Source organism: Lampris incognitus, chromosome 17 (genome assembly GCF_029633865.1).
Source record: "Lampris incognitus isolate fLamInc1 chromosome 17, fLamInc1.hap2, whole genome shotgun sequence".
In the NCBI taxonomy this organism is placed as follows: Eukaryota; Metazoa; Chordata; class Actinopteri; order Lampriformes; family Lampridae; genus Lampris; species Lampris incognitus.
In genome coordinates, this window is record NC_079227.1 from 18,797,930 (window position 1) to 18,825,650 (window position 27,721).

Sequence of the window (27,721 nt, forward strand, 5' to 3'; positions counted from 1 at the left end):
GTGATTTACACATTTATTACAAACTTTTTTCCCCAATGTACAATTGCCTTGCTAATTTTAAGGCATTAAGATTAATTGATTATGTCGACTCGAAGGAGATGAGATCAAGTGAGGGAAAATAGAAATACAACACCCCCCCCCCGATTTTTCCCCCCCAATTTTACCTGGCCAATCACCCCGCTCTCTGAGCCGTCCCGGTCGCTGCTCCTCCCCGGAGAGGGCTGCAGACTACCACATGCCTCCTCCGATACATGTGGAGTTGCCAGCCACTTCTTTTCACCTGACAGTGAGGAGTTTCGCCAGGACGTAGCGCGTGGGAGGATCACACTACCCTACCCCCCCCCCACACACACACACACACACACGCGAACAGACGCCCCGACCGACCAGAGGAGGCGCTAGTGCAGCGACCAGGACACATACCCACATCCGGCTTCCCACCCGCAGAAGCCGGAAGTAATAAGGGGATTCGAAACGGCAATCCCCGTGTTGGTCGGCGACGGAATAGACCGCTATGCTACCCGGACGCCCTAAATACAAGTGTCAACAGTGTAAACCCAAGGCTGGATTAGTACCCCCAGGGGCCCCTGGGCACTGAAGCTCATACCCCCCCACCACCCACGCACACACTACGCCCCGCCCCAGCCATTAAACCCCACCTTAATTACTTGAGCTTCCAGTCAAGTTGGCATGTCAAATCCATCAGACCACAATCACGCACATCTACTGGTCAAAGGTTGAATAACCAGTCCAGCTGAGCAGGTATGCCTATACAGTTCAACAGACGAAGTACTGCCATTTCACTCACAAATCACAAGACAAAGAAACAATGGATTAAATCATCCCAAGGCAGTGTCTGGCTCTAGACTATGACAATATTTGTGTTCATGGAAAACCACCCAAGCAGACAGCACACCAGTTACTACTGACACATCAAAATGTGACTGACTAGGAACAAGCTTACAACGGTGCCATCCTAAGGTAATCACACAGCACAGCTGAATGCAGCTTTCAAAATAAGGCTTACCAAGTGAGCTAGGCAACCTCACACAGAACTGCAAAAACCAACATATAATGAACTTGACAAACTGACTCTAAAACAATATAGCAGCATCACACCACAGTGATGCAATACACGTTATGCAAACAGCATATCAAATAAACTCATCCACAAAATATACAGCAACACAGTCACAACAGATAATACTGCTCAGTGCACAAACAACATAATCAAATGGTTCTTACCTTTAGACGTTTTTCTTTCTCGACTTTTCTTTGCAATCTCTGTGACCAAGTCCTCAAAATCCTGCCACTGCAAATGAGCTTGAAGTAACGTTACTTTCCACCGTTTGGTCGTCCCCATCTTTGTCCGTTTCTTCTCCTGGTTTTTCGTCGTTTTCCCTATCTTTTTTATTTTGTTTTTTATCAAGACTACAGATTCGTTTTCCCTATCTTGTTGTACCCATAGCAGAGGCAGTGTGTCGCTGCTGGAGCTAAAGACTTCTAGGCTAACGTTTTCGTTGCTAGCTAGCTGCTGCAACCGATGGTAGACGCTTACAAGCTATCTTTACTACGCACTAGCTCGACATCCTCCATCGGAATGCCCTCTTATTTCTTCAGCTTTTTTGAAAAAACAAAAAAAAAACCAAACATAAACAAAAACAAGAAAACTACGTACGTATTAGTGGGACATTTCTTATTGTGGCCGCTTCTTTCACTTCCTTTTCCTTCCTTTTGGCGGCCCCGCGGGGCTTTTGGTTAACGCCGTCCATTTTCTGCTGCTTGGCAAGTTTTCCCGCACGCCTCTCACTGATACAACCTAACTGATAGTGGGTCAGGTAAAAATTCATTCCAGTTTTTAACCCTGATTTGGTTTAAGAAAAACTGATCTTGAATCTGTGCAATGGAAGCCGCCGGCTCTCTTTCCCCATCAACCTTGACCGTTAGTCAATCTATACAGTCAGTGTATTGCCGCTTGCTCACCGGTCACCACTTGCCCAGCCGTAATAATCAGTCATGAGACTTAATTTTCTTGGAAACTGTTGAACATTGTATTTGTTCCGATACATGTTTGACATGTAACAGCCACCGTACTAACTAAGCTAACCGCCTACTACTGACAGGAAGTACGTCAGCAGTCGGTCTGCCGGAGTTCTGTTGTTCCAATCAATAAACTTGTTAAACGTTCTCCCGTGTCTGACCGCTCGTCATTCTACAGAAACAACTTTTATTTCATTCTGATTGGAGAATTATCAAGAGAATGGGTGAAGCTTTATGTTATATATCTCTATATATCTAAAACAAAAAACATATTTTTTCCCCTCCCATCGTGGAGGGCCCTTTTATGCGTAGGAGTCCCTGGGCACATGCTTAGGTTGCCCATATGGTAGATCCGGCGTAGTGTAAACCTGTAAACCAGTTACGACATTTAAAGAAACCCAGACATTTTGACCCTTCCTTGAACCGGCTCGGGCTTTCCATAACCTCATCCTGCAGTAGGTGGGTACACAGAGTCCATGACTGCATTATAACTCCACAATATAAATAATGAATTAGCTCATAATTTAAATCACTTTATTTATTGTAATGTACAACCTCATTCAAACTCAGTCGTAACGCTGCAATTATAAAGCTATGCTAGTGTCAGGTGGCCGGTTTGAGCTAACTGATTTGCCAGCTGTAATGTTGTTCATGTCCCATAACAACATGAGATCAAGACTTGCTGTCAAGTGCACAATGTCACCCAAGGGTTCAGCTGAAACCTCTGACTTGTGACGGTTGAGGAGGTGTGAGGATCGTGGACAACATCATTGTGGTTTTAGAAATTAAACAATAGATCTGCAAGTGATTGGTCTGCTCAAGTTAGGTTTGATGTGAATGGACATGTGAATGTACCACAGCATTCGGTGAGCTGAGGGAGATTTGAGTTTCAATGCCTGGAAACATGCAGATTTGCGTTGTAAGCAACATCTGAGAACAAACACTAAACAGACATAAAATATAAACTTGATGGAAGAACACAAGATATGTTTACGCATAGATAGCCAAAATTTTACCACCTAGAATAAAAGATGACTTTCTGAAAATTACATTGGACAGTGAACACACTGACTCACACAAAATCTGAAACACCTCACTGGACTCATCTCTGATCAAAAGCTACTGGCAATTAGAGGGTGCCAAGATGCTACCACACCTGGGAGACATCAGAAATTGCTTCAATACTATTATTTCAAAGGTAGGCCAATGAAGATCTATGAGGATCCTGTTTGATAGTAGAATGTTATTTTCAGTCAATACCATATCGCCGCAATCTCGTAACTTTTCCCTCTTACTAAATTTGCAGTAGCTGTGAAATTTGCTGTTTATGTGACAATTTTAGGATTCACCTGCAAAGCTATCTTTGTAATTGGGTTTCCCCTAATTCACAATTAAAGTCCCTTTCACTTTCATGTGGGTTTCAACATACATACATACAGAACACTGCATGTATGTATTATATACATGCAAATACATACATACACACATATATAAAACAGCAAGAATAAAGAAACATATGTATATAATACATACATACATACATACATACATACATACATACATACATACATACATACATACATACATACATACATACAAATACATTCAGTGAATGCATGCATACATGCACAGCCCTCTTATCTGATTGCATTTCTAATTGCAATCACCTCAGTGCAGATGAGGGCATTTAGCAGTGGGTTTGAAGAGAAAGTGAAGGTGCGGCCAGCAAGCACACATGGCAGATAAAGGTCACAGAACATGTTTACCGAAAGATTATTCAACCTCATTTGATAAAGCCTAGACCCCCCCTTTTTTTCTCCTCAATTGTATCCGGGTGGTCGCTGCTCCCCCCCCTCTGCCGATATGTTTAATTAGTTAGTTAGTTAATTAATTAATTAATGTGCCTTTAGGATGGTGCAGGACATCAGGATGCAATGATTATGGGTTTTTTTTTTTTTAAAGAAATAAGTTAACTTCTGGTTGATTTTGGTTGTTGTGCTTCCCTGAGGTGCAAAACTGTCGGATTTGCTAGTGAAAACATCTCTTTGCTGGAAGTGGCACACAACCCAGCCTGTTATTTTGGCTGTGTGCTGTCCATTAGCTGAATACTGTGACCTCTACATATCGAAAGCTAGCATACCCCCAAACGGGTTTCTTTCTTTGCTCTTATCAGAATGGCATGCTCCAACAGCCACCAAAAACGGGAATTTGATATAGCTGTGCTAACCAAAATGTCATTTCTCTGCCACTCTTGTGTAGAAAGAGTACTGTGTGTGATATATGCGTCAGCTGCAAACTTTGTTTTTTTTTTACATGCACCCAAGTTGACTGCGTGTCCCAAGGACACCGAAGAAGCATTAAAATAGAAAACCCACTGCAAAACTGTGAGAATCCTGTCACACTGAATGGAATATTGTAGAGTCCTTGACTCCAGCATATATAAAATACAGATGCATATAAATGTTTTCTGTGGCTGTAGGAGCAGTAAGGGACCATTCTGTCATCGTCGGAGGGACTGATGAGACACAGGGATAGAGAAGAGCCAGTGGTGGCTGACTCAATGCCACTGTCACGGCCTAACAGAGATGACTAGAGGAGTGGGCAGGAAGGTTTCCACTTTGCTGCCAGCATAGAACATTTCTGTCCTCTGGCTGGTAGTCAGCAAGACCCCGGCCCTGAATGAATCTGATGCCAATGCAGCATGGCTCGAAGTGGACAATTTAATTGGATGTTTTGTTCTTTTAATTAAGGAGTGTGCCTGGTTCAAACCCCAAGGAAGATTAATCTGTTGCATAAAGTCCAAGTATGTGCTCATTGGTCAAACCTGTCTAAAGATATAATTAATTGTAGAGCGCATAATCAATTCTTGACTTTATAGTATGGCAGCTATTGACATATATACACTACCGTTCAAAAGTTTGGGATCACATTGAAATGTCCATATTTTTGAAGGAAAAGCACTGTACTGTTCAATGAAGATAACTTTAAACTAGTCTTAACTTTAAAGAAATACACTCTATACATTGCTAATGTGGTAAATGACTATTCTAGCTGCAAATGTCTGGTTTTTGGTGCAATATCTACATAGGTGTATAGAGGCCCATTTCAAGCAACTATCACTCCAGTGTTCTAATGGTACAATGTGTTTGCTCATTGGCTCAGAAGGCTAATTGATGATTAGAAAACCCTTGTGCAATCATGTTCACACATCTGAAAACAGTTTAGCTCGTTACAGAAGCTACAAAACTGACCTTCCTTTGAGCAGATTGAGTTTCTGGAGCATCACATTTGTGGGGTCAATTAAACGCTCAAAATGGCCAGAAAAAGAGAACTTTCATCTGAAACTCGACAGTCTATTCTTGTTCTTAGAAATGAAGGCTATTCCATGCGAGAAATTGCTAAGAAATTGAAGATTTCCTACACCGGTGTGTACTACTCCCTTCAGAGGACAGCACAAACAGGCTCTAACCAGAGTAGAAAAAGAAGTGGGAGGCCGCGTTGCACAACTGAGCAAGAAGATAAGTACATTAGAGTCTCTAGTTTGAGAAACAGACGCCTCACAGGTCCCCAACTGGCATCTTCATTAAATAGTACCCGCAAAACACCAGTGTCAACATCTACAGTGAAGAGGCGGCTGCGGGATTCTGGGCTTCAGGGCAGAGTGGCAAAGAAAAAGCCATATCTGAGACTGACCAATAAAAGAAAAAGATTAAGATGGGCAAAAGAACACAGACATTGGACAGAGGAAGACTGGAAAAAAGTGTTGTGGACGGATGAATCCAAGTTTGAGGTGTTTGGATCACAAAGAAGAACGTTTGTGAGACGCAGAACAAATGAAAAGATGCTGGAAGAATGCCTGACGCCATCTGTTAAGCATGGTGGAGGTAATGTGATGGTCTGGGGTTGCTTTGGTGCTGGTAAGGTGGGAGATTTGTACAGGGTAAAAGGGATTCTGAATAAGGAAGGCTATCACTCCATTTTGCAACGCCATGCCATACCCAGTGGACAGCGCTTGATTGGAGCCAATTTCATCCTACAACAGGACAATGACCCTAAACACACCTCCAAATTGTGCAAGAACTATTTAGAGCAGAAGCAGGCAGCTGGTATTCTATCGGTAATGGAGTGGCCAGCGCAGTCACCAGATCTGAACCCCATTGAGCTGTTGTGGGAGCAGCTTGACCGTATGGTACGCAAGAAGTGCCCATCCAACCAATCCAACTTGTGGGAGCTGCTTCTGGAAGCGTGGGGTGCAATTTCTCCAGATTACCTCAACAAATTAACAGCAAGAATGCCAAAGGTCTGCAATGCTGTAATTGCTGCAAATGGAGGATTCTTTGACGAAAGCAAAGTTTGATGTAAAAAAAATCTTATTTCAAATACAAATCATTATTTCTAACCTTGTCAATGTCTTGACTCTATTTTCTATTCATTTCACAACATATGGTGGTGAATAAGTGTGACTTTTCATGGAAAACACAAAATTGTTTGGGTGATCCCAAACTTTTGAGCGGTAGTGTATATATATATATACACACATACACACACACACATACACACATATACATACATACACACACACAGCGGATATAAAACATCTATACACCCCTGTTAAGATGGCAGGTTTTTCGCGATGTAAAAAAAAAACCCAAGATAAATCATGTCATAACTTTTTCCACTTTATTTTTGAAATCGCAATCTTTAAAAATAAAGTAAAATGCAATCAGAAACATTTTAAGAAAGAAAAAAGAAAGAAAAATACAAAACTTACAATAACTCGGTTGCATAAGTGTGCACACCCTCTTATAATTGGGGGCGTGGCTGTGTTCCGAATTCACCAATCGCATTCAAACTCATGTTAAATAGTAGTTAATACACGCATGCCATCAATTAAAGTGACTGTGATTAAGCCCAAATAAAGTTCAACCGTTCCTGCAGGATTTTCCCGACATCTCCTTGGTTGCATCCAGCTGCAAAAGCCATGGTCCACAAAGAGCTTACAGAGCATGAACAGGATCTTATTGTTGAAAGGTGTCGATCAGGAAAGGGGTACAAAAGAATTTCCAAGGCATTGGGTATACCATGGAACAGACAATCATCAGCAAGTGGAGAAAATATGGCACAACAGTGACATTGACAAAAACAGGACGTCCGTCCAAAATTGAAGAGAAGAGAAGGGAAAAACTAGTCACGAAGGCTGCCAGAAGGCTTACAGCAACGTTAAAGGAGCTGCAGGAATTTCTGCCAAGTACTGGTTGCTCCCTATATGGGACAACAATCTCCTGTATTCATGTATCTGGGCTATGGGTAGGGTGGCAAGACGGAGGCATTTTCGCAAACAACAAAAAAAAAACATAAAAAGATGCGAAAAGATATATCCAGTCTCCCAGAACCAAAAATCAGTCAGAATCACGTTTATTGGCCATGCATATACATGGAATTTGACTCCAGTTGCAAGGCTCTATGTGCACTTAACATAGAATAACAACACTACAACACAACAATCTTCAGATATATACACAAGGATGTATGTCTTATGGTCTGATGAGACCAAGGTTGAACTTTAAGTTTGGCACAAAAACAACACAGTATATCACCAAAACAACACCACACCCACAGTGAAGCATGGTGGTGGCAGCATCAGGCTTTGGGGCTGCTTTACTTAAGCCAGAACTGGGGTTTTAGTCAAGGTGGAGGGAATCAAGGAAAGCTCCAAAATACCAGTAGATTCTGGTGCAAAACCTTCAGGCATCTGCTAGAAAGCTGAAGATGAAGAGGAATTCCACCTTTTAGCAGTGACCCAAAGCATAAGATCCAAATCAACAAAGCAATGGTTTCACCAGAAGAAGATCATGGTTTTTGAATGAACCAGCCAGAGCCCAGACCTGAATCCAATAGAGAATCTGTGGGGTGACCTGAAGAGGGCTGTGTACAGGAGGTGCCCTTGCTATCTGACGGATCGACAACGTTTTTGCAAGGAAGAGCGGGAAAATATTGCCAAGTCAAGATGTGCCAAGCTGACAGACTTACCCAAAACACTGAGTGCTGTAATAAAATCAAAAGGTGGGTCAATCAACAAAATATTAGTTTAGGGGTGTGCACACTTATGCAACCAGGTTATTGTACGTTTTTCATTTTTATTGTTTTTTCCCCTAATATGTTTATGTTTTTCACTTTATTTTTATAGGTTGAAATTAAAAAAAACTGAACAAAGTTCTGACATGAGATAGCTTGGTTTCATCTTTTTACATCACGAAAACCTGCCATTTTTACAGGGGTGTGTAGGCTTTTTATATCAACCATATACAACCCAGCGCCCAAGTACTTTGCGCAATTTGTAAATGACAGCTTTGCACACCCATGTACTGACTCAAGATCAGGATAACAAGACCGATTGTGGGCACCGTCCAAACCCGCACACAGTGGCATTCAGACAATTCCTGATATTGTCTCCATCTCTTTCAGATGATCTGGTGCGGTATGTTTGTGTTACACCTAAAATGTGTGACAAGCAGAGGCGTTTGATGCAAGAGTGGGGCGGTTATGTTAGTTTTTCAGGTTTTTCACCTGCTCGGGCTTGTGCAGTGTATACCGAGTATTTTTCCACTTGGCATTTATCACCGCCATGTATGTATGTGCCTTTGTGATAGTCACTGCTGTCATTTATTTACCCGAATCCATTTGTTAGTGTTTCAGCAAGACAAGCAATTATGCTTTGTTGTCATGGTAACAAAATCTCACGAATTAATATCTTCATTTACAAGTTTACATCTATAATTGAGATGTAGATGGACATTTTAGCCATAATTGGAATTATACTGTCATTTTAGCTTAATTTTTTTGCAATACACTCAATGGTTTTATCATATATGATTCCAACAGTTAAGTATATTTTGAAGTGAACCATTTCTTTGTGTGCTGCATCGGGACAGGCATTCTGCAAGCGACTAAAGCTAGATTACTTCATATGTGCAGACACACCTAGTCTTAGGTGTGACTTGCCGTGTGTGTGTTGGGGGAGTGACTTTGCTCTTGTCTCCACACCAAAGCTGGAGCTGCTTCCAAAGAATTCCCTGCCATCCTGTGTGTGGGACATAAAGCAAAGTAAGTAAGTTTACTCCAAGCTATTTAGCCAGTGCATGTTGTAGATAGCATTCAGATATGTACAGTGTTTTACTCTCATTGTATGACGTGAGAGATGTCAAAAATTGTGCTTTATGTTGTGTGGAATAAAAAATGATAGTGTTGTCTGCATGCCTGCTGCCAGCACCAGTCAACGTTACAAATTTAACACAACATGTGAGGAAGGGCTTCCAGACAGCCAGTATCTTAATGAAGGCGTTACAGACTAGTGAAAATGGCTCCTACTGTATCCGGTTTATTATAACAACTTCTTTTCGGGCTCACCCACAATTGAGCTTGTCACTTTAGCTTTTCTTGTTTATGTTCTCATTAACACATTTCTCTCTCTCTCTCTCTCTCTCTCTCTCTCTCTCTCTCTCTCTCTCTCTCTCTCTCTCTCTCTCTCTCTCTCTCGCTCTCTCTCTCCCCTAAGCCATCTCCACCAGCTGTCACCATGCCTGAGACTGCAGAGAGCCACGCTGCCGTCCTCCCCACCAACCGCAACTGTACTGTAGAGATCACCAATGTCAGCTCCTTCTTTTGTCTTCACAACCCAAAGTAAGAGTCTTGTATGTGATTTACAGTAAGCCTATGTGTGGACTTGGTCAAGCTGCACAACCCCCTCGTAGCTGTCTGATAAATAGGTCTGAATGGAGGTGATCTCTATGTGTAAATAAAATCAAAGACAAGCGAAAAGTCCATTCTGTACCTTTTGATCGCTGTAACTGATAAGATCCACATGCTCTGCTGGAATTCAAGGGGGGTGGGCAAGGCTATCCTGTACCTGGCCACCCCTGTTTGTATTCCACTTTCAAAATAAAAAAAAAATGCTAATGTTATATTAGTTGTTAGGTTGCATGACAGGAAGTGCTCAGACCAGCTTTCCTAGAATTCTTATAGGAGACCATACAAGTCTTGAACCTGTTGTCAGTTATTCTAATACTCCACCACAGAGCCATCTGCAAATACTCACCCTGGTAGTTAGGGTATTTGCAGACAGTAATGAACCACAAAGATGGCTTGAGGGTAATATTTTCAACTCTCTGTGAAGTCTAACAGGTTTCTTATTCGATTATATACAAATAGTCATTTGCATTAATTTACCAAACCTTGTCTACTCATCCTCTTGATTGCAAAGCTACGTAGGATGTAAATGTATTGTGAAGAATGTACTCTAGTTTTTAAGGACAATTTTGGTGCCACGCCATTCAAATTTTTCAGCAGGTGCCAGTGCTGGAATTCACACCTGCAAAATAGTTTATTAATAGATTACACCCCACCCTCCCTCTTTTATCCCCCAGGGTGTACATGGACAGCGGCTTCAGCTTCAGCCCTCCTCAGCCCACTGTGCGCACCGCCAAAACCGAGGTGTGCTCCTTCACCAAGGACGACAACACGGCGTCGGGTGCTGTGGGCATCCTGACCTACGAGCTATTCGACATGCGCAACCGCCACTGCAATGAGCTGGTCGCCATCATGTTCTCAGTGCCCTTTGACTACAACCTCTACAAGAACTGGCTGGGAGTGGGCATCTTCGAGCACACACGCCCCTGCGATGAGAAGCTTTACAAGCACATGTACTATGAGAAAGATTTCACCAACTTTGTGCGCCAAGAGGCCAATGGCTCGGGGGTGATGTACGCTGGGAGGATGGTGGACGCGAGGGCCACCATGTCCAGTGAGGGCAGGGCCATCATTAAGGTGGAGCTCTATGATAAAATGGGCAGATGAGACTTCGTCATGGTGCCCTGAGAATATAAAATGTTAAAGTCACAAATCAAATAAATTGGTTCTGTGGTATCAGCATTCTGGTTGTAAGTCAGAATCCAGTCAACAGAGATGGAGATGTTGCCAAATTTTTTGAAGGATTTGGTCAGCAGCTCACATGTTTTGTGTACTGAATGAATAATAATAATAATAAAAATTAAAAAAAACAGTATCATCAGTGTCATCTCCCTCACTGTTATTTGAGTCATAAGCTTCTTCTTCTTCCTCTTGTTCTTGTTCTTCTTGTTCTTGTTCTTCTTCTTCTTTCAGCTTTTCCCCTGTTTTTAAGGGGTCACCGCAGTGGATTTTACACAATTTTCAGACTGAAAATTCAGAAGTTATGATGAAAACATTATTTTTATACAAATCATTTTAATTTTAGCAGACACAGCATTATGAACCATGTTGGACGAACAGATTAGAGAGATTGCAACGCCAGTCAAACCATAAAACTTGCACATACTGTAATCTTCCTCTTGAAAAACAACGGTAACTTGGGTGTCTGTGTTGCACAACTGTTGCACAGACCCAAACACTGCACACAGGGTGCGGTCCATATGAGACGGCGCTGAAAGGAACTGCTACGTTGAACAAGCAAATGCATGTTTTGTCAAGATGACAGTGGTATGTTGCCATTCATGTCTGCACCGCCTCTCTACATCCTGACCGAAGGAGGGATAAGGATATAGGTGTGGGTCCTGGATGGGGTGGAGACAAGTTTTGGGTGGAGATCTGTTGTCACGCATTCCCCGACTAAGAGAGCGCCAAAGAGCGAGCTCAGTTTCACATCTTATGCAAGTTGAGTGAGGAGCACACTGTGACACCGACAGGTAAGACCACTTATTTCTATGTCAAAATCTAGGCCGCTGACAAACATCCACTCAGCTGCTTGTATGTTATAAAATGATAATGAACTCAAGATTTGTTGAACAGATACAAAGTATAAGCGTGTAAGTGCATTAAATTGTTGATTTCATCGTTATGAACATCTGTAAGTTACATTTTCTGACTTCTGTTTTTGTTGGTATAGACCAGCCAGACTATGAGTGAATCAGCAGAGGCTGTGGCAGCTAACCTGAAAAGCAGAAGAAATGTCACCATTGAGATAACCAATCTCACTAATAACTACTGCCTGCTCAACCCCAAGTAAGCTTTTTTTTTGCATTGCAACTAAATACATGCATGCCTCCATTCATGTAACTCAATTACATTTTTAGCCCCGTCTTCCTCGTTGTGTTCCTGTTAGGGTTTTTCTCGAGAGCGGCAACACCCACATCCCCCCCCAGCCCACCGTGCGCCCACTAAAAACGGAGGTGTGTAACTTCAGCAAGACCTCTGCCAAAACCAGCGGCGCCGTGGGTGTACTGACCTATGACCTGTTCGAGAGAAGCAGGAACGACTACATCGAGACTGTTGCCATCATGTTCTCTGTGCCCTATGACTATAATATGTACAAGAACTGGTTCGCCGTCGGGATCTTCGGCAAGGGAAAAGAATGTGATGAGGCACTGTACAAGGAGATGTACTACAACAAAGAGCAGAAAGGCTTTGTCAGGGAGGAGGCAAACGGCTCTGGCATCTCGCATCCGGGCCAATACCTGGACATCAAGGCTAGCATGTCTCCCCTGGGCAGGGCAATAATGAAGCTTGAGGTGTGGGACAAGCTTTTCACGCCTGCCATGCATCAGCAGAACTAAGGCCCTCATCCCAGAGCATTTTATAAGTGCCGACACCACCACACATTTGATAGCAACATATACACAGATACATGCCCTTTTGTATATGCTCAGAAGTACTGATCAGTAGTTGTGTGATAACAAAACACAGAACTCATCTAATAAAAGCAATACTGTAAAACCTGTGTTGTGTTTGCCTGTAATTCTGAATGCAAATAAGCTGAATTGGTAAAGCCTCGGAAAGAGCATACCCATTGAGGAGAACAACTTCTATGGTGTATCTTGACATTTACGTTAATATGAGTCATCTCTGTAGTCTACCCTGTCTCGAATGAACCGCAACACTGATGTTTACACATGGTTTTTGTTTTTTTTTTCCTTACGGTTAAGATGCCTGAAGTTAAAAGCCCTTCACCAGCCCTGCGGCTAGACCACACAGTTACTGACACCAGGACAGTGCTGTGAGACTGTATATGCAGAGCATCTGGAAAAAGGATTTCCCTTTAGAGTAAAATAAAATGCATCATAAAACCAAGACATTTAATGACAGGCTCGGGAGAAAGATGACTTTGTCCATTTTGCAACATTACATGTAAAGATATTGACATAAAAAATGATATTTTGATCTGCAAAAAAAGCACAAGGTGCTATATTTCTCACATGAAAAAGGTATCAGTCTATCAGAAATTCAAAATGAGACTGAAACTTCACTTTAACCCCCTCAATGACTCGTACCACTTTGTAAGTCAGTAGAGACTGACTTACAAAACAGCTTTGCACCAGCAGAGGAGGTCAGATGATAATAAATGTGCTGCACAAGGATGCTATCTAGTGGTCCAAACATTTTGATGCACGGAAGGCCACAAACTATATTTTAAGCTTTGCATACATTTTTTATTCATCCAAAAAAAATAAATAAAATAAGATCACATTTCAATGAATTTAACTTCAGTTCAAACTTTTTCTCCTAAATGTTATCTTCATTAATACAATCAGAGTATCATCAAATTTATAACTACCTCCCCTGGTCTTCTGTATTTGGCTGCTATAGTGGGGATGTAAAGCGTAATGAACCACATAATCTTTATCCCTAGGACAGGCCTACCTGAGCCTAACCATTAAAATGAGCAACTACAAAAGTGTTTGTGATTCAGATATTCATGAGTTAACAGTTAAAGACACAAACAATAGGAAGTATCAGAAAGGACATTTGTGTGCATGTAAATCTCCAGGACTATTGCTTTCAGTCTTTATTTGAACTTGAGGCCACTATTAAGCAACTTAATAGTGCGCCTGAGGAAGAAACACTGAGGGTGGTCTGACAGGATGCGGAAGTGGGGCAGGCTGAGCTAGCTACTAGCCTATGCAGACCGGCAGTTCTGACAGTCATCCTGGCGTTCGTTCTCTTGGTCAGTGTTTTTTTTTAGTTTGATATATGTGTTTTTGTCTTTGTGTTGCACTACTGTGGGCTGAGGGAAAGGATATTTCATTCCATTTCATGTACTTCCACCCATCCATTATCCAAGCCACTTATCCCAATTGGGGTCACGGGATGCTGGAGCCTATCCCAGCAGTCATTGGGCGGCAGGCAAGGAGACACCCTGGACAGGCCGCCAGTCTATCACAGGGCTGACACATTCACAAAATTCACCTGACCTGATTTCATGTACTTGCGTATACATAAAATGAAATGACAAAGTGTTCTTCATTCCTGATTATTGTTGTATTATAAAGGAACGGGGGTTAGTAATATGAATGAGCAGTCACATCCATCTGTGCCACGAACAAATTCATGGCATATGTTTGCATCTGCATCGGTATGTGGTCACTCTGATCCAGAGCACTGTAGGTAAAATATACTAATGTCAATCCCAAACCTGCTTCTTAGATACATCTCCAGTGTTGCGAGTGGCATCAGTCTCACATCATATCCTCTGAACTGCTTCTTTGTTGTCTCATCGACAGGAACAATCTCTTCAGTGCTGTTGCGGTCGTTGCGGCCTATGGCAGCATACGTCGGAAAAGTCTCCTTCAGTTCTGCTGGAAGACTGGAGTTGTAGTTTGGGCAGCAGTACGCGGACCAAAGGTACTCGGGGACCGCCACGCGATGATTTTTGAGCCAGCGCTCCTCTTTCTGGTAGGGGATGATCCCCGTTACGATGAAGGCCTCTCCCAGGCAGTAGGCCGACAAGGTTTTGTTGACCGCCTGCTCCAGGAATTCCCAGGGCCCGTCGTTTGAGCCCACCTTCTGAGGAACGACATTGGTCAAGGTGAAGGTGGATGAGCGGTCTTTGTGGTGCTGGTGGTGGAGGCTGGGGTTCAGGTGGCCACGAGTATAGGAGGAATTAATGTAGTCCTGCTCAACAGCCTGGCTCTCCACAACATTCTGGTCTACAACACCTGGAAGGAATGGCATCATGTTGCCATCGGCTTCCGGGTAGGCCAACTGTGGAATGATATATTGTTTTAGGATTTAAAGGTCTCTTAAATGCTATTACGTGATGAATAGTGCAAAAGACTGAATAAAACAAGCATATTTGTTGATCTGTTGTGCTTCTCCAATACATCTGTGGTACGTCGATTGCACAGTAAATTTGAATATGGAGTGACTGCAGATGTCAAAGGGAGTTAACTGTGACACAGCTGGTTGATTTTTTTTCTCGTTATGGAACCACAAATACACAAGTAAGCAGTGAGACAGTTCTCTTTTATGGAAATCCATTTCCTCTTTTCGTTTTCGATTCACTGAAAGCAACACTTGATTGCTGAATGTGCAAAACAACTTCCCAAACAGCATATATTCAATATATTGTTACTATATATTAACATACTGTACCCATCACAGAAACCACAGTCGTATTGTAAGTACAGGAGAGAAAAAACACAGTCGAACTGATTGTTGTTCCTCTTTCTTGAAAAATGTTGTATTTTTTAACATGCAAAATATTGGTACCAAATGAATTATCACATTTTGAAATACCAGTTTACAGAACTTTAGACTGTGGAATTTGCTTCCAAGATAAAAACGCTTAAAAAAAAAGAAAAAAGAAAACTACTGTCAATATATTCAGTGTAATGCATTTTCTTCATATCGCCCTGTAGTTTGTATCTATTTTCTTTTGCTCATTATTTAAGATTTTAACATGACCTTACCTGTGGCTCAAACTTCCAAGAAGATGGGGGCCTCTTTCCTCTTGGCGTCGTGTACAAATAAGCAGAGAACCAAGGGGAACGGCGTGGGCGACTGTACAAAGAAGCAAAGTGGTATTGGTCATAATAGCGCTGGCAAACTGGAGTCCCTGAGAGACCTTTTGGAGGCCAGAATTTGTAGAAGAACTGCAGGCATGCAGTAAAATCCCCAACATCAGCCCTGCAGTGGCACCACCCCCCAGTAAAGACAAGAAGAGCCAAAACCAAGGCATGGAAATGTGCCATAACGTGGAGACAGGTTCAACTCCAGCAGTCACATGAAAAACAACACACGGCAGACTGAAGTGCCTATGCAATGCACTTCCCTTCTCATGCACACACTCAGGACGACGTGCGAGAAAACGCCATTTCCTGGAAGATTAAACGTGACTGACCTCTTGGTGGGAGAGGAAGCTTTTGAAGCATAGACTTTCAGTGGTTTGTCTCGCTACAGGGAAAATCCAATTCAAAACTGAATTTGATTACTATCCCCATTGGTCTTCAACCAAAAGTTACACTTCTCTCTCAGAATGAGCAAACAAGGGTGGAGAATCTAATCCAACCTGTCATCCACAAACATGTGACTTGTTGTAACTTTGTTGATGCTGAACTGGAGAAAGATATTCAGTCTTGAATGTAGGTTGCAGTTTAAAACTTCATATGACTTATTTAGGCATCCTTTATGGTGTCCTGGTTGGCCTACGAGCAAAAATAGGACTGAATGGTGAAAAGAAAAGAAAACAAACTCCTGCAGCTTTTAGAATGCACTGTCATACCCATGTGCTCTGTATTACCCTAGCTGAAACTACAGGGAAAAAAATGCAAATTTTTTAGACTTTTATATGTTGCTACCTTGTTTGTTTGTTTTTGTTTGTTTTGGGTTTTTTGTGGGTGTGTCTTTCTCTTGTGGCATTATTATTGCAGCCTCACCTGGAACAATAGGTGATTGTAATAATCAACTTGGCAGAATAGAGAACCAGCAGTAGCTACTGGTGACACCTGAGGATCACAGACGTGAGCTGGCTTTTTTTTAATTTTGCTAACCCAACTTTCTTGTTTCTTGACAAATTGGGGAGTATAAGACTGTCCTTGTTTTTGTCTTGAGCTTCTTTCCGATTCGTGGCAGCATTTCTGCTCGTTTTGGCCTTTGACACCACAAATGTGTCACATTCTCCCCGTATTCTCCGTTTCTATAGTACATCCGTTTGTTTTACGCCTCGTTTCTCTGTCTGGATTTTATGTTACTTCCCCCTCCCCCTCAAGACATTCGGGGTCGTAACCTTGCGATTGCGACGTCGCTAAACTATCTCAAACAAAATAAAGTGGGGAAAATTTGGTGCCAAATCAGTCATACTTTCCTATATTCTCTACTTTTTAATCAATTTCAGCTTCGTAGGGGTAAAGCCTATCCCAGCAGTATACTAACTAGGTGTAAGGGAACACGCTGTATACTGGACGTTGCGCACGCACCTCTTTAAGGGGCTGGTTAAACGCACCGTTCAAACTACACGCAGACAGAAAACAGAACAAAAGCATCAACTGGGTAAATAAGAGGGGTCCTACCACAGTTCCACAATTAACCAGTAGATGGCGCAAACACACGGGAAACCGCATTCACGGACAACTGGACATGCTTGTGAAGCGACCAACCGGATTCACGTCAGGGATCGGATAGTCTCACATAACCCACGTGGTGCATAGAGTCACATCGTCGCATCAAGTCAAATAGCTTTTCACCATATGTAACGCTAATCTGATCGTTTCATCTGAAGCTTGTTCAAAATCACATCAAAGAGTCGGAGAGAGGTTCTACTGGAGCCAGGGGGCCCAGGTAAGGGGGTTCTGCGGAACTTTTCATCCACAGTACATGCGGAGGGGGTGTTTAAGGAGCCGGTCTCAAACCTCCTTGTCTTGGTCTGGTATCCTGACCAACGCAGACTGGAGTCGGAGCAGCAGCAGCAGCAGCAGGCGGAGCGGAGACACCAGGCGGACTTCTGGGAAATCTTCCAAATAACCCGGGCCCAAATGAAGGTCCCTAGGGGCCAGAGAGGGCGGTCCACATCTCCGTCTCCAAATACACTCCAGCTGCAGCTGCTCCGTCTGGAGACCTCCGTCCTCGGACAGCTCTGCGCTCAGACAAGCCAGTGACGTGCCGAGAACTCGTTGCTAGGTAACACAATAAACACCTGCTTCGTAACGTATTGCATGGAAGTTGTGCTATTCACATAATTTTTCTCCACACAAGTCAATAATATGGAACAATGTATTACTGGAGGAAACAAGTCACTTTATCTACAAAATTGGGTTGACAGGAACATAACTTTTTCAAAAGACCTTTTTGATGATAATGGTATAATACTTAACTATGAAACTTTTCTTAAGGAAAAAGCTTTCCCTATCAAACCCAGAGTTTAACTCAGTAGTAAAATCCATCCCCACTGGTTTATTAGAACTCACGAGAAGCTACAGAAAACAAGATGAGGTTCCCAGATTTGAATGTACTCTATATAAATGGCATGGATGTTATGAACAACAAATGTACCAACAAACATACAGGAAATGTTTCTACAATACTAGGAAAATAACACCACACGGGACATTCTTCTGGAACTCTGACTTTACAGACATGAATTGGCGTAAGGCCTGGCTTGTCCCTTTTAGATTCTTCATAAACAAACAAAATTAGCAAATTACATTTGAAAATATTACATAACATATATCCAACTAATGTATATATTTCAAGATTTTTAGAAGTGGATGACAAATGTTCTTTCTGCAAAACTGAACAAGAAGTTATAACACATTTGTTTTACAGTTGTTCATTTTGTATTGAATTTTGGGTAGACTTGGAGAGTTAAGAGTTTAGCAAAACTTTGAATTGCGAATAGTATTGAAGGTAAGAATATTGTTACTTATTTTGAATATAAAGATAAAAATATATGTACCATGGGAAACCTTTTTATTTAACTAGGAAATTTTAATATCCACAAAGCCAGAATGCTTAAATTAAGACCTTTATTAAAATTATTTTTGATAGATATTGAATATTACTTGGAGTCTCTGAATTTCGTAACAAACAAAAAAGGTATGTCAGTGAACAAAATTTATTCAGAAATGTTTAATTGAAGAAGTCCGTCACTACTACTTTCGGCTGTTCCCGTTAGGGTTCACAGAAGTCTGTCACTAAGTTACTTTATTTATTTCCCTTATTTATTTGTTATTTAGTTATATACTTTTTATATCATTCCTCTTTGTTGGAATTATTGTTTGTTTTATGTATATACTTTCATTTAATGGACTGGATTGACTGACTGTTGATTTCAATTAAGAAAAGAGTGGGGAGGGGAAGGGGAGCGCGGGCGTTAGCATGAACGAGGTGGATATTTACTTTATCCTCCATTTTGTTCTCTGTCTTTGGAGGACAGATTGAATGTGAAAGGACTGGGATAACAGCATCCAAACGATGTTCAAATGACACAAAAGGACAAATGACGAAATCGTAAGTTTGTGTGACTTGGTTTCAATGAAAAGACTGGCTAACGTCAAGTGTAGCTAAGAATTCACTTTTCTGCTTTTTGGAGGAGACACGACTTGGACCCAACGAGGAATGTGGATTTGAAACATGTATCCAATAAAATAATAATAAAAAATTAGGGAACGTGTGTGTGTGTGTGTGAGAGAGAGAGAAAGACAGACAGACATACATAGTTTTTTGGCATCAGGCCATTCTTGTAGGTACGTCTCTGTAGTGTTGTTGTAGAGCATTTGCTATATAACAAGGTATATAGTGTCGTTGCTGTAACTTGGTATCTCGAATGTGATGCTGCTGTTTATGCAGCGTAAACTAATGATGGATTTAATGCATTTGTTAGCCCACCTACCCAGTATCACCACCAGCCGTCCGCTCCATCTGCTTCTTTGCCATGTCATCTGCTGCTATCCCAGCTCAAACTGTTTCACACACACTGCCTCGAAAATCATTGGTCTTCCCACCCCAAACTCCCAGACCTCAACAGCAAAGCCATCACACACAAAGCACTTGGCGGAGCAAACGGCCCCTCAACCCAATCTTCACATTCCTCCCATCTGGTTGCAGATTATAGGCCGATAGCCTGGAAAGAAGCCTGCTTTGACTAAAGTCTTTTTTTTCCCTTCTTCTTCTTCTTCTTCTTCTCTTCCTCGTTAGTGAGGGTTGCCAGCACCATCAGGATGACATGCTAGCCAAACGAGTCTCCCCCAGTTCTCTCTGTCCTGAGCTGATCTTGCTGCCTCCGATATTTTCAGACAAAGCCATTCTTTGACGTCATCATGATACTGCCCTTTGTCATAGCAGATTTAAATAAAGTACCCCGGTGACAGTGCTTGTCCATGTGTCTCATTAAATATCATGTACAGTTATATGTTGTATGTAATAGTACCTGTGTAATTGTATCAAACTGTATGAATGTATTATGTATACAGTAAGTGTAAGTATGAAGATGAACTTGTTTTCTGATGTGCTAAACTTGTATTTGGATGTACAGACCATGTGGTAACAACAATTAATCAAGTAGGACAATTAAGAATCTCTATCTATCTATCTATCTATCTATCTATCTATCTATCTATCTATCTATCTATCTATCTATCGTTGTGGTCAAATATTATGTTTTCATGTCAGAAAAACTCAACCAAAAAAAAAACAACCCCCCACTGTGAGCAGCAGTGTTGTAGTCAAGTCACTAAACCTCGAGTCCGAGTCGAGTCTTGAGTCTCCAGTGTTCAAGTCCGAGTCCAAGTCTCCAAAGAAGAGTCTGAGTCGAGTCCAAGTCAAGTCCCCATTACCTGAGTCCGAGTCATCAAGGTTGAGTCTGAGTCGAGTTCCAAGATGGGCTCCAGTGCTCCACTCTGGCACTGTAAAAAAGCTGACATACAAATGAAAAAGGTCTACGTTAAACAAAAATGACACAACTGTCACCATTTCAAAGGGAGTTTATTTACTTTGTGACACAACAGCCAAAAAAATGCATTCGCAAGCATGTGCACACACACCAGTGTTGTAGGTGAGTCACTAAACCTCGAGTCCAAGTCGAGTCTCGAGTCCCCAGTGTTCGAGGCCAAGCTCAAGTCCAACTCATCAGTGCTCAAGTCCAAGTCGAGTCACGAGTTCTGAAAAGCAGGACTCAAGACGGACTTGAGTCCGAGTCTTGGACAAAAAAAACCCCGCTATAAATATATATATATATACATCAGCTGCTAATGTGATTCAACAAAGAAATCACATTAGCAGCTGATGAGTGCGCGACGCACAAAACAGGCTTGTACTGCTGTATTAAAAGTTTTTTTTCCTACATATATTTACACCCGCCTATTTCGGCTTCTCGTTGGATGCCCAAGTTAAACTCTGCCATTGGACTGGTAGATAACTGGTGGGGGGGTGGGGGGGGGATCCAGAAAAAACGTAGCATTTATGACCTTTCTCGTAGCACTGTAGCAGAGGGTCAAATCCGTAGCTACTATGGGTAAACTGGAGCAGTTGGCACCACTGAAAAGCCCACGGATGCTGTGTGTCTTTTCTTGTGTGGTGACCACAGAACCTACTGGTCAAAGTTGACATCCAGTATGGCGGTGTTCTCTCTACTCCGCACCATGAAGGGCTGGTCCAGCCTCTTGAAGCTCTCTCTGTCCAGGCCCTGGCTCCACTCACTGAAGCTCTTCCTCAGCAGCTCATCCAGTATCTCGACCAGCTGGCTATAGGCCAGGCGCACCTCACCGCTGATCTCTGTCTCAGGCAGGAAGTGGGCCTGGTTAGAGCCGGAAGAGGAGGGAGTGGATTGGATGACAACAGTTGGATGAGATTGGATGGCACTGGAGGCGAGGGTTAGAATGGAAGGGTCAGAGGAGGCCAATGAAAGCTTTGCCAAACTGAACATTAGCATATGTTTACACTATTAAGATCTATGTGGTCCTCTCTAAATTCATATCAGGTGTCAACCTGTATCTCTTTGGACGACAATATTGCACATTGGACGATGCCTCAAAACACTGTTTGTGCACAATGTTCTTTAGTGCGGAGACCAAGCAGTGCAACAACTCTCTACCTTGGGATATATAAAAGACATATAAAGGATGAGTAGCTTTGAGTTTTCCCTCAGTATTATAAGGGGGTAGTAATATTTTCATACTGCACACTTAACAGGGCAGTACAGAGGGTACAGTCAGGAGCCAGAGTCCAACACAGTGGTATCAGGTTTAGTATTCACAGGTGCCTAATGCTGGTACTGCTTTGGGTTCTGGTCTCATATTTCAACCTTACTACAAGAATCCCTTATTCCAGAGGAGAATATTAGGAAAATAAAGGACTGCGCAATCATATGTGTGTAATTAAAGCTCCCCTGCTGGCCTTAATTTTGTTCTTTGTGTATCCGGATAAAGATAATGTTACACAGAGTATGAGCTGTTACAGAGAGTATGAGCTGCCTCGTCCTTTTTCTGTTTGTGTGTGTATGTCTGATATGATGTGTGTGCATGTGTGTATATATATATGTTACCAAAATCAAGGCAGTAACAGCCTTGTTTAATAGCGACCAAGCCGCCAAGGCCATGGCTGGACCACATCCACATAACCAGGACTCTTGCAATGAAGGACATAAAGGGGGAAATGGATTTGCTAAAGGTTAAAATAAACAATGTTAAAGGGCATAGTCATTAATACCTGTGAATGCAAATAAGTAGGACTACAAAACTGAAGAAAAAAAACAACCACAGAAAGAAATGGAAAATAAAATATTACTGGGAGTTTTGCTGTAAATATATTTTGAAGGAAAGGGTTCAGACCCCTTCAAGTTATTTTTTTTAAAGTCTGAAAGTATATGTGAAACCATTACGTGTGAAAATCAATTTGTTCATATGGCAAAACAACTGATTTAAAGTGTCCATTTATCCATCCATTATCCAAACCACTCATCTTACTCTCAGGGTTGCGGGGATCCTGGAGCTTATCCCAGCAGTCATTGGGCAGCAGGCGGGGAGACACCCTGGACAGGCCGCCAGGCCATCACACACACACACACACACACACACACACACACACACACACACACACACACACACACACACACACACACACACACACATTCACACTTAGGGACAATTTAGTGCAGCTAATTCACCTGACCTGCACGTCTTTGAACTGCGAGAGGAATCCCACGCAGACACGGGGAGAACATACAAACTCCACACAGAGATGACCCAGGACAACTCCCAAGGTTGGACTACCCCGGGGCTTGAACCCAGGACCTTCTTGCTGTGAAGCGACCACGCTAACCACTGCGCCACCATGCCACCCTGATTTAAAGCTATATATATATCTCTCACTATGAAAATATTCACAATACACCACAGCCCCAGTGGTGAAACAGTGCAGCACATGAGGGAAAAGCAGCAGAGTGATGCTGCTAGATAAACAGCACAGGATAAACTGAGCAGACAACACACTCACTGGAGAGAGGACAGATAATCTTGGTTAGCATGACCAAAGTTTGAGACAGAAGGACAAGGGGAAGAATTCTCTATATAGTATTTCAAGTGTAGTCATGGTGTGTGAGCCAGCATGACAACATCAGAGAAAGACGATAGAGACGAATAAGATATAGACACTGATCGCAGCAGGATCTAAGAGTGTGGGTCCGTGTGCATGACTCAATGTGTGTGAACATATCCACACGCAAGAATGTGGGGAATTTCTTTTTATTTGGTTAAATGTCTTTGTACTTATGCACTGTTTGTGTGAGTGAGTGAGTGAGTGAGTGAGTGAGTGAGTGAGTGAGAGGAGAGAGAGAGCGTGAGAGCGAGAGAGAGCATGAAACAGGTCTTCATTAAGCTGAATTATATCATAAATTATGTGGGCACCTGTATGCCAGTTTCTTAATCTGTGTCTTTACTGATAACCTTAATTTGGATGTGTAAGTACAGTGTGTTTGGGCGGCACAGTGGTCCAGTAGTTAGTGCTGTTGTCTCAAAGCAAAGGGATCCTGGTTTCGCCCCCAGGGTTGTCCAACCTTGGGGGTCATCCCAGGTCATCCTCTGTGTGGAGTTTGCATGTTCTCCCTATATCTGCGGTGGGTTTTCTCCGGGTGCTCCGGTTTCCCCCACCATCAAAAAGAAACATGCATGTTGGGGTTTATACTCCTATCTGTGCCCCTGAGCAAAGCAAAGGCAAAAGGACTGGAGTAGGTCCCCAGGCGCAGCATGAAGGCAGCAGCCCACTGCTCCTAGCCACACAGATCACAGCTAAAATGGGTTAATTTGCAGTAACTACCTCCGGCTTGGTCGGGAATCCCTACAGACACAATTGGCTGTGTCTGCGGGTGGGAAGCTGGATGTGGGAATGTGTCCTGGTTGCTGCACTAGCGGTTCCTCTGGTCAGTCAGGACGCCTGTTCAGGGGAGAGGGGGAACTGGGGGGAATAGCGTGATCCTCTCACGTGCTACGTCCCCCTGGTGAAACTCCACACTGTCAGGTGAAAAGATGCGGCTGGCGACTCCACATGTATTGGAGAAGGCATATGGTAGTCTGCAGCCCTCTCCAGATTACCAGCGGGGGTGGAAGCGATCCTATTTAGAGGGGAAGGAGGTTCTCCACTCCAACATTTGTGATGCTGAAGGGAGATAGAGGCAGAAATGCGTTGACTGGATTTCACAGGCAATCGCATAGGCATCAACCAACTCAGGCCCTTCATGCTGCCTTCTCTGTAAAATGCACTGGCATAGAGAAACAGATACACTTGTGTCATACACAAGCACTCTATGGTGCAACACAACAGAGCGGTCTTGTGACCGAAGATAAACTTGGACAAAAGTCTGACAGTGTTAGATATTTAGGATGGCCATATCACAATGTGACTCAGCAGTAACTCGACGCAGAATCTTTGCTGGCGCTAAACACAAACAAACAGACTGTTATTGTAATTTATTTATTTTATATGTTATTGCAATTTATTGTTTTTGAGTTAATGGATGCCCTCCTTAATTGAGATACATTTGCAACAAATGTATCAAATCAAATTTGTTTGCTACAAAGAATGTATCAAACAAATGTAACACAGGTGGATCTTATGTAGAAGGCCGATATTGGAGCTTCACATGATAAACAGTCCTCCTTACTTACAGGATCAAATTCATCAAGATGTTGACTAAACAATGTAAAGTTACTTTTATTGAACTTTGATTTGTATAGATTAGAATAGTAATCATAACAAAATTTAGATAAATCATCTGCATTATCAGTAAAAGGCCCATTAATTTCAGCTGTGACAAAATATTATATTTTGCTCTTTGCTTTTCTAATTAAAAAAAAAAAGCTGACATTTGCTCTCCATGTTCCAGCCATTTCAACCTGGATCTTGCAAAGCCAGTCTAATCTCAGCCCTCTCTATACAAGTCATCTGCAACTCTGCAAGCTTAACAATGTGTTTATCATTCACTTCCTCTGGTGGCAAATTAGTGAGGGAAGCAATTTCAGAACCCACCTTCTCCTCCATGGCGTGTTGGCCTTTGGCATAATCACTTTCATATTGCCTTAAATATTTACCACTTTCATATATCAGGAGCTCCCAATTACAACCAAACAATCCCTCAGCTTGTGCTTTATTCCAATAAAAGGTAATAATCCGTTCCAATTCCATTTTAACAATAGCATGTTTTAGCAAAGAGTTATTCATTTTCCAAAAAGAGCAACCTCTGATAATACCATAATCAGACACAAGTCTGACATTGATGTCAGACTCTGTGGCTCTGTGGTCTGTAAGTGGAGTTGCCATCACCTTGACTGTACACAAATCCTTAGACAAGTTTTTAGAAACAAGCCAGTAGTGATATTCTAGACTAGAGCCACCCCTGTTGTTCCAAGTACTAAAGTTAAGTTTAAAACTCTGTCAGTTTTAAATTCCTCTCTCCATATAATATATCTGCCCATCTTTCGGCGCAGGTTGAAAACTCACTTCTTCAAGAACTACTACCCTGTTACTTGTTCTTAGCACTTATTGTATTCACTCTTTAAAAAAAAAATCTCTTTCTTGCACTTTTACTTTAGCACTGGTTTTGCTCTTAGATGCTTGTTTAGATGCACTTATGACCTCTGATGACTAGTAGTTCTCCTGATTTCCTACGTTAAATGCACTTATTGTAAATTGCTTTGGATAAAAGCGTCAGCTAAATGACTGTAATGTATCTACAATATCAGATCTATCCATGAACAGCTTTACAGAGGAATTTTCATTAGAACTTTGACATGGGGGCCACCTGTCAACAGCTTGGTCTAAAACAACATTGAAGTCTCCTCCTATTAGCAAGTAAGCACCTGGATATTTAGATAGCCACTGTTAAGCTTGCATTCCAGGTCCATTAGTAGGACATCATTACTAGACTTTGAATTGTACCCATATAGATATTTGTTATGATCAGGGTAGTACTGACGCAGTTTAAGACTTGGCAGATGAAATGACCCTCTGGGTCACACAAAATAACACCATCATAATTATTTTTCAAAGAAGATTTCCCTGCAGATGTCTGTGAATGTTCTCATTCATCCAGGTCATGGTTATCCAAAGGAGTTGAATCAAGTGCAACTGGACTTGGTATATACCAAGTCCAGTTGCACTTGATTCAACTCCTTTGGATCCCTGCAGATCTTTGTGTTCCATGAGATAAACATATATCGTTGCCCCATTGTGATCTCCAAAAAGCAGTATCACTAGGAGAAGAATGGGGCTCTTGAAAAAACACAAAATCAGTTTCTAAACTTTTTGTAAAAAAAAATAAAAATAAAAAAAGCCTTACGTTTGACATTATCGCTTAACCCCCTGGCATTCAAAGATAAAACAAGACATAAAAACACGAAGAACGAACAACAGAACAACGTATTAGTAATAGTAGAACAAAGTAGAACAAATATGTTGAAGTGTGCAGCTGCACCATTACACTGAAAAAGATAGAAAGGTCTTGGCAATAAAACTGAAATATTCCTGCCATCACCTAGTTCAGAATAAAAGTCTAAAAAAAAAAATGCACCGTTGACCTCTAAATAGGCTTTGACAACTGCTAGTCCCTGAGAATTTCATTCACCAAAACAAAGCAAAAACAATACCAAGACGGAGCATGTGTGGAAGATAGCTGGAGTAGGTTCACCTCCAGGTGTTAATTCATCCTGGCCTGGATGAATGCTCCGGCTCCAACGAAATAAACTACCTTTCCCTCTGCACGCGCTTTCACCTTCACCCTTCAAGGGACCTTCACCAAATTGTAGACCTTTAGTCTTCAAGTAGGATGAATTCCTAGCAGCTCTCCATAGAACATTTCGGTAGAAGCGGGAAGTAAACTGAATGATGATCGCTCTGGGTTGGACATTATTCCCACTGCTCGGTGCTTTATCAAGGCGATGCGCAAAATCTATGGCAGCAGGGACCTCATCTTTCTCGTCTGGATGGACACGCTGACAAATCTTGGCAACCTCAAACCTCCCGGGCAGATTCCTGAACACCTCGTAACTTTAAGTTGCGTCGTCTCGTACGATTCCAACTCCTCCTGGTTCTGATTTTTTCTACTTGTAGACCGGAACAGTTTGGCAGTGATTAGTCTGGCGATACCAGACAATCCGAGATCTCCGCCTTGAGCGGAGCGTTTAGAGACCGATTTGTGAGTCTAGGCAGTGACCGACTTATTTTAGAATTTTACTAATTTTAATGAGAGCGCCACATCTTGGAAACCCACCTCGTTGTTTTTTTTTTTGGCGTCACGTTTGTTTGTTTTTACATTTTGATAAACTTTATTGCAAAATATTCCGCCCCTGATATATATACGTAGTTAAAACCCTGCAAAGCAAGCTATCCTTCTGACCTACGGCCTCCCAGCAACAAGCAATGGAAATCTCGTCTGTGCTTACCTGTGGCT

The 27,721-nt window shown here is 42.1% G+C and overlaps 3 protein-coding genes across 3 annotated transcripts; 2 read left to right on the forward strand and 1 right to left on the reverse strand.

The window, feature by feature from the left end:
* Window positions 1-9,036: 9,036 nt before the first annotated feature.
* On the forward strand, window positions 9,037-11,095 carry LOC130127981 (DELTA-actitoxin-Afr1c-like). The gene is made up of 3 exons (XM_056297688.1): window positions 9,037-9,144; window positions 9,596-9,720; window positions 10,464-11,095. The coding sequence occupies exons 2-3, from the start codon at window positions 9,617-9,619 to the stop codon at window positions 10,891-10,893; spliced, it is 534 nt and encodes a 177-aa protein (XP_056153663.1). The 5' UTR covers window positions 9,037-9,144; window positions 9,596-9,616; the 3' UTR covers window positions 10,894-11,095.
* Window positions 11,096-11,641: 546 nt separating this feature from the next.
* apnl (actinoporin-like protein) lies at window positions 11,642-12,776 on the forward strand. Its single transcript, XM_056297701.1, has 3 exons — window positions 11,642-11,759; window positions 11,960-12,075; window positions 12,176-12,776. Exons 2-3 carry the CDS (start codon window positions 11,972-11,974, stop codon window positions 12,624-12,626), a joined length of 555 nt encoding a protein of 184 aa, XP_056153676.1. The 5' UTR covers window positions 11,642-11,759; window positions 11,960-11,971; the 3' UTR covers window positions 12,627-12,776.
* Window positions 12,777-13,145: 369 nt separating this feature from the next.
* On the reverse strand, window positions 13,146-16,040 carry LOC130127960 (endonuclease domain-containing 1 protein-like). The gene is made up of 2 exons (XM_056297671.1): window positions 15,759-16,040; window positions 13,146-15,051 (listed from the first exon to the last, which is right to left on the reverse strand). Exons 1-2 carry the CDS (start codon window positions 16,038-16,040, stop codon window positions 14,431-14,433), a joined length of 903 nt encoding a protein of 300 aa, XP_056153646.1. The 3' UTR covers window positions 13,146-14,430.
* Window positions 16,041-27,721: the final 11,681 nt, after the last annotated feature.